The sequence below is a fragment of the Merops nubicus genome, unplaced genomic scaffold (genome assembly GCF_000691845.1).
Source record: "Merops nubicus isolate BGI_N331 unplaced genomic scaffold, ASM69184v1 scaffold19086, whole genome shotgun sequence".
Classification (NCBI taxonomy): Eukaryota; Metazoa; Chordata; class Aves; order Coraciiformes; family Meropidae; genus Merops; species Merops nubicus.
The window spans coordinates 2,956-10,250 of record NW_008617156.1 but is presented as its reverse complement, the minus strand read 5'-3'; the positions used below and the strand labels follow the sequence as shown (position 1 = coordinate 10,250).

The following is a 7,295-nucleotide window of genomic DNA, read 5'->3' as shown; positions in this document are numbered from 1 at the left end:
GCAAAGGCTGAAAAGCCAAGTTGCAAGAAGCACAACACCAGCTTGAAAGAACACAGAGGATCTTGCAGGGTAGGGAAGTCTAAAATGAGTCATTTAACTGTAGAGGTTGGTATCTGGCATGAGATTCCCTAAAGCAATTCCTCCACTTCAAAGCAGAATAGTCAGGAACCTTCCAGATGTGGTGCTTTTAGTCAGCTTCCTTTTGTAATGTATTTCTCCTGGCATTTTGCCTGTTTTATTGCTTGGAGAACACCATTAGTATCCATAGGAGCATGATTTCTGGCAAACATATAGCACAAAAACCCCTTGGCAACCACTTTAGAAAGGTGAAGGATTAAATGTGCCACAGCCAAGGACTCCCTCCTGTGCTGGAGTTGATCTTTGCAGGTCAAGGGGTCCATATTTGGCAATAAAATGAGAATTTCATGCTGCTGTTCTGCCTTCTCTGGGGAAAGGTCTGTGTTTAGCCTGTGCCTAAGCTTCAGCAGTTGTGCTTTTGTCTGCAGTGTTACAGCAATAACTCCTTTTGTTCAGGAACACCTAATTATCTGTGTGAAAGCAGCCATCAGGACACTTCCCTCCCTGCCCTCCCTCATAATTACTGTATTTCCTTATAGTATTGTATAATTAGCCTATTTCCTAAGGTTTTCTTCTCTCTCCAGCTGTCATGTGTTTCTTTTTGATCTTGGTAAGTACAGTAGGTAGTGGTAGGGAGGAAAAAAATTCTATGAAGCCTTTTGTTCAGTGAGATCAGGATGAATATAAAGTGGTGTTCCACCTCCATGTGCATTTCTATCCAGTATCTGTAAAAATGTATCCACAGACTGATGTAAAATAAAAGGTGAAATAGGCTGATTTGAGGTTTTCTGCAGGGATCATACTTGTTTGGTTAGGGTAGTTTTCAGGGTTGTTTTCAGCCCCTTTTTGTAGCCTTCTAGATATAGAGGTAGGGACCACTGGGTAGTGAGTTCAAACGTGCTGACAAGGAGTGTTCATTCCCCAAACTTCTTTTTGGGTGCCTGCTGAAGTAGTTCATGGAGCACACAGGGGTTTGCTACAACAGGCTGAGAGATGCTACTTCATGCTTGTCAGGTTTTGGGTTTTGTTTTCTTAATTCCTCAGATGTGAGACATTTGTACAAGCCTGATAGAGAAGGAATGTTTTAGGAATACTTTTGTGGTGGAAAAGTCACTGTGGATCAACAACTCCACAATTTTAAGCTGGGGAAACAGCAAAATTTTGCAGAACATATTGAGAAGTGTGTCTTCTACATTGCTGTGGTCCAAGGAATACTTATTCCAAAACAAGGACTGCTTTCACTGAGCTGTAGCTGCCTGCTCTCCCTTCATGGCCCTTCTGTTCTTCTGTGCAGACTGGCTGATGAATTGCACATGCCTTCCCTGCCAGAGATGATGTTTGGAGACAACGTCCTAAGAATACAGCATGATCATGGTTTTGGAATTGAGTTCAATGCAACAGATGCTTTAAAATGTGTCAATAATTGTCAAGGTATGATCAAAGTGGCTTGTGCAGAGGAGTGGCAAGAGAGCAGGTACAGTATTTGATCACAAGTGGGCAAGTACTGGTGTGTTGTGTGTGAAACTGTCATGAAGTAGTGCAGAGGACAGACTGAGTTCCTGAAGGAAGACTGTGTTGCACTTGGTTCTACCAGTGGCTGATCACACAAGTCACTGCTGCTTCCTGTTCAACAAATCAGTTGTAGAACACCTCAAAATAAAGTGCAGAGAGAAATGAGAGCTCTCATGAAAAGTAAAGGCAAACAGCAGTGTTAATGATTGCTGTGTGTTATCAGCCAACTGCTTTCTGCCTACTTAAAGAAAAAAATCATCCTGAAATACCAATTTTTGTGAACTAAAATCTTTATTTTGACTCATAGTGTTAGCACAGGAATTCTGGCAGCAATTTGCTCATGTTTTATGGAAACAGATGTTGTGAAAGCAGCAATACTGTATGATTTAAGTCTTGACATCATCACTGTAGCACAGGCAATGCTGCTGTGTTTCTTCTCAAAGAGTATGGGACTCTTAGGTGAGGTTTCACTACAAAACATGCTTTTTTCTCCTGCTCTCCTTGAGGAGTGAGACTGAGCACACGAAGGAAGTTGTCAAGCCATATGATTGGACTTACACCACAGACTACAAAGGGACATTGCTGGGAGACACTGCAACATTAAAGGTAAATGCTTCCCCTCTGTTAAATGCTGATGGCAGTGTTTCAGTCAAACAAACTCTTCTTTTTCTTTCTTTAAATAAGGGACATTGCTGGGAGACACTGCAACCTTAAAGGTAAATGCTTCCTCTCTGTTAAATGCTGGTGGCAGTGTTTCAGTCAAACACAAACTCTTCTTTTTCTTTTTTTAAAGCTGTCATTTACCTTGCAGTAGGTTTCTGTAAAATCTTTCATGCTGCATAGTTTCTGACTTCAAAGCATAGCTTGGGCTTTTATAGAAATTTTTTGTTATCTTCATGAAATCATCACTCATTTTAATAACTTTAATAATTAGGTGTGGTAGGTTGAGCCTGGCTGGACACCAGGTGCCCACCAAAGCTGCACTAACTCCCCTCCTCAGCTGGACAAGGGAGAGAAAATACAACAAAAGGCTCGTGGGTCAAGATAAGGGCTAGGGAGAGGTCACTCACCAGTCACCATTCTGGGCAAAACAGACTGGACTTGGGGCAAATTAGTTTAATTTATTACCAATCCAATCAGATTAGGATAATGAGAAATAAACCCAACATCTTAAAACACCTTCCCCCTCAGCCCTCCCTTCTGCCCAGGCTTAACTTTACTCCTGTTTTCTCTGCCTTCTCCCCTGAGCAGCACATGGGAATGGGGAGTGGGGGTTGCTTTCAGTTCACCTTGCCTTTGGCACTCCTTCCTCCTCGCACTCCTTCCTCCTCATACTCCTCCCCTGCTCCAGTGTGGGATCCCCCCCATGGGAGAAAGTCCTCTGTGAACTTCTCCTGTGTGAGTCCTTCCTATGGTCTACAGTTCTTCATAAAACTGCTCCAAGCACGGGTCCCCCACAGGGTCATGGTTTCTGCCAGCAAACCTCTAATGTGAGCTCCTCTCTCCATGGGTCCACAGCTCCTGCTCCAGGCTGGTCCTCCCACAGGTCAAAGCCTCCTTTGGGCATCCAGCTGCTCTAGTGTGGGGTCCTCCTTGGCTCTGCTCCACCATTAACCTCCACGGGCTGCAGTGGGACAGCCTACCTCACCAGAGTCTTCAGCAGGGCAAGGGGAATCTCTCCTGGCATCTGGAGCTCCTCCTTCTTCACTGACCTTGGGGTCTGCAGAGTTCTTTCACACATTCTCACTCCTCTCCCACTGCAGTTGCTCTTGCACAGTAACTTTTTCCCCTTCTTAAACATGTTTTCATGGTGGGTCCATCTTGGAGCCATTGGGCATTATCTATACAGGACATAGGGGAGGCTTCTAACAGCTTCCCACAGCAGGCACCCCTGCAGCTCCCACTGCAATTGCTCTTGCACAGTAACTTTTTCCCCTTCTTAAACATGTTTTCATGGTGGGTCCATCTTGGAGCCATTGGGCATTATCTATACAGGACATAGGGGAGGCTTCTAACAGCTTCCCACAGCAGGCACCCCTGCAGCCTCCCCACTACCAAAACCTTGCCATGCAAACCCAATACACTGAGGGCTTTTTTTCAGGCATTTTAGGATGATATAAAAGAATGCCATTGTGTTCCTTAGTGAGCACTTACTAAGAGAGTAAAGCATGGAGGAACCTTTAGTGCTTGCTGGATGCCCCTCTGAAGCCCAGAGCTCATCATGCACAACAGAAGGACCAACTGTGTCATTCTCTACTACCTTAACTCTGTTACTTCCCTGTCTAAGCACATAAGTAGATGTGGCTGATTTCAGTGGCTTTATGGTTTTCCACACCAGGAACTTCTTATCTTTAAGCTCACAGGTCCTCCCTTGTCTTTATTTACTTTTAAATAAGACTGAAGTTCCCAGCTTGTCATTACTGTATACAGCTGGCTTGCTACTAAGCAGATCATCTATATTAATTCACTAGGATTACATTAGTTCTAGATCACTTGAGTTACTTTGGAATTGAAAGTGCAGCAGAGAAATAAACAACATCTTGTTGGCCCATAATTCAGGCAGCAGTGTAGATGGAGACCATGAGATAGAAAGCAGGTAGGTAATTATTTCCACAGAAGAGCTTTATCAGAATCCTGTTCAGGTGGAAACTTTGGTTTGAAATTTAACTTTTTCTCCTAGAAGCTTGGGGCTAAAGGCTTTTTCCTTTCTAAAACCAGCAATTTAGAAGATCAGGACAAAGTTCATGCAGCTCAGCAACAAATTAATATACTAACTGTTATTAATGTTTTTCCTCAGGTTGTTCCTACAACAGAACACATAAATACAGAGAAGTTAAAAGCCAGGGAACAAATTATGTTTTTTGAAGAAGTACTGCTCTTTGAAGATGAACTCCACGACCATGGAGTATCCAGTTTGAGTGTGAAAATAGTGAGTACTGACTGAGAGGTGTTGGCAGGACACTTGGTGACTCAGCTGCCCAGTGTGTGCACGATGCAGTGACTTTGAGTGGTGTTCCTTCTGGGATTTAAAGTCTGAAATGCCAAGTTCTTTATCCTCCCTCTTAGAAATATAATCTTACTGGAAACTGTTGCCTTGAAATCTGTCAGTTGCTTTGGGGAACAATCTTCTCCCTCATTCTGCATCCTGCCTAAGACTCTCTGGAGACACTGTCTGCCTGCTCTCCAAAATCTCCTCATACTCTCTTTCACTGTGAATATGGGATACAGATCAGTGTGTGGGTGAAGTAAAACTCTGTAACATGCTGAGTGGAGCTTCTCTGTTCCTGCAGAGAGTCATGCCTTCCAGCTTCTTTGTGCTGTTGAGGTTCTTCTTGAGAGTTGATGGGGTGCTGATCAGGATGAACGACACACGGCTTCATCACGAGGTAAACCCTTATTCACCAGCATGAGTGTGTCACAGATCCTCTCTTGCCACGTTGCTGCTCCTCCTGTAGTTTAATACTGATATTTGGGGGCATAGAGGTGACCTGAACTGAACTTGCAAGTCTATTTTATCATTGTGATGGTGCTGAAGTAGCAACCAAGTGCTGGGTGCCCTGGAGCTAAGTACTGGATGAGCAGAGAGGCTCATGTGAAGTCATCATTCAAATATATTTGATGCAGATTAGAGAGGAAATACAAGAGGAAGACTAGGCAATGGTAAATGGTGTGATATTGCTGTTATCCTTGTCTCCAAGTCAATGTTTTTGGCTTGTCTATGACTGCAGGTTTGGATGTACAAATAACTAATGGCTCATAAATAATACAGAATGTAGCAGTGGTGGTTTGGGTATTCTGTCTAGCTGCAGTCCTACTGATGTAGGAGTTCTAGCTGAGTGAAGATTAACAAGCATATTCACTCCTAGAATTTTCTTTTTCCATGCTTGCACACAGAAAGGTGATTTTGGGGACAGTGAACATTACTAAAGATCTTTCTCTTTGTGCATGTGAATGTACATTTTTGCTCCCAGGTGAACATCTATAGTCAACCAAATTCAAATGCTTCCTCAATGCAATGTATTTTAACTGCTTATTTTGTACTGATACTACTAGGTGATAATTTTGTAATTTATTTTTGCATCTTTTTTTTCCCACTAGGCTGACAAGGCCTACATGTTGAGAGAATATACTTCCAGAGAAAGCAAAATAGCAAGTTTAAAGGTACTGTGGGTTTAATTCTTTTTTTTTTTTGGCTCCTTTATCATTGTTTTATGGTCAACATAGGAAATGCTGTGTCAGTCATTCTTTCTTAGCTTTGAAATGGATGCAAAAAAACACCTCTCTGCTATGCACCATTAATTTTGGTAGTTTCAGGGCAGATTTGAATTTGTAAATGCTCAGATTGGGTTATTTTTCTACTTTTGAGTTAACAAGATTTTCTTTTTTTATAATTTTGGTTTTTTTAAAGAACTCTTCAGCCAGAAAATCAGGCAGTCCATGTCCCAGCATGTTAAATTTCAGGACTGCAAGTAGTTCTAGGGGTTAAGATCTGTTTGTTAATAGACTCATTCAGTTTTTCTCAGATAAGTTTAATAGCCCACCTTAAAAATGGCTTCAAGTAACTTGTGGCACATTTTGAGCTGCAGCTGTTGATTGTACACAAAATACAAGTTGCATTTTAATAGCTCTGAATACACTTCCTAAAGAATATTATTAGAAAGTTTGAAGGTAGTTTGCTTAGTGTAGATTTATTCTTTTTTTCCCCCCCATCCAATGTCTTGTAAGTGCAGTAATATTTAGGAATGTCCAGAGAAAGATACTGATGAACTTAATGAAACCACCTAATTTCTTCAAATATGGAATTAAAATCCAATGAATTTTAGTAATTCATATAAATGTCTGTGGTGGACTTCATAAAACTAAGTTATATTTTGAGGTGTATCAATTATCAATAGCTGAATCCAAGCAACTCCAGTGAATATATTGCAATGGCTAGAAGACATTAAGCATGGAATACTGTGGCCATCCTAGTCTCATCTAGAATTAGAACCTCAGAAAGCCTCTTTATTAGATTCAAAAGACAAATATTTAAAAAAAAAATCTATTCTTTAATGATCTCCCATTTGTATGTACATTTGAAGTTACAAGATATATTTTTATACTCATGCCTGACTGCAGGTGTTTAAATCAGGTAAATTAGAGATTAATTGTCTGTAGAAGTTGATTTGGAATACCTTTTTTTTTTGGCTCCACATCCTTTCATTCACTTGTTTCTTTATAAATTTTTTTGCTTTTTAGCATGTTCCACCTTCCCTGTTCACAGAACCCAATGAGATCTCTCAATATCTACCCATAAAGGAAACAATCTGTGAAAAACTAGAATTCCCAGAGAAGCTGGAGCCTAAACCAGAAGCACCACTGGAAGCCTCATGTGTCAAGTCTAAATAAATGTGACTTTATATGGACTTGAGGTAGACTGGAGATAATGTGATCATGTAACTGTTGCCATGGGGGGGTGGTTTCACTACTAGTGGAATAAAGAATTTGGCTCATTTTTCTGTAGCCTTGAGGGAAAACATTTCAAGCAGGTTTTGCTAATGCTGTTTGTTTGTTTGTTTGGGTTTTTTTAACCTGTATCTGGAGTTAATGATAGACTGGTGGTGAGTTACAGTTTTCAATGGCATTGGAGAAAGACCCTCATGATGAAGAGGAGTCTGGGTCCTGTTCAGTTCACCAGTTAAGCAGGGGCATTGCCTGGACCCTCC

At 41.4% G+C, this 7,295-nt stretch overlaps 1 protein-coding gene across 1 annotated transcript; it reads left to right on the top strand.

The window, feature by feature from the left end:
* The first annotated feature begins 1,376 nt into the window (after window positions 1-1,376).
* Window positions 1,377-6,995, top strand: TIPRL (TOR signaling pathway regulator). Its single transcript, XM_008943061.1, has 6 exons — window positions 1,377-1,552; window positions 2,097-2,196; window positions 4,388-4,519; window positions 4,881-4,976; window positions 5,689-5,751; window positions 6,829-6,995. The coding sequence occupies exons 1-6, from the start codon at window positions 1,392-1,394 to the stop codon at window positions 6,976-6,978; spliced, it is 702 nt and encodes a 233-aa protein (XP_008941309.1). The 5' UTR covers window positions 1,377-1,391; the 3' UTR covers window positions 6,979-6,995.
* The last annotated feature ends 300 nt before the right edge of the window (window positions 6,996-7,295 follow it).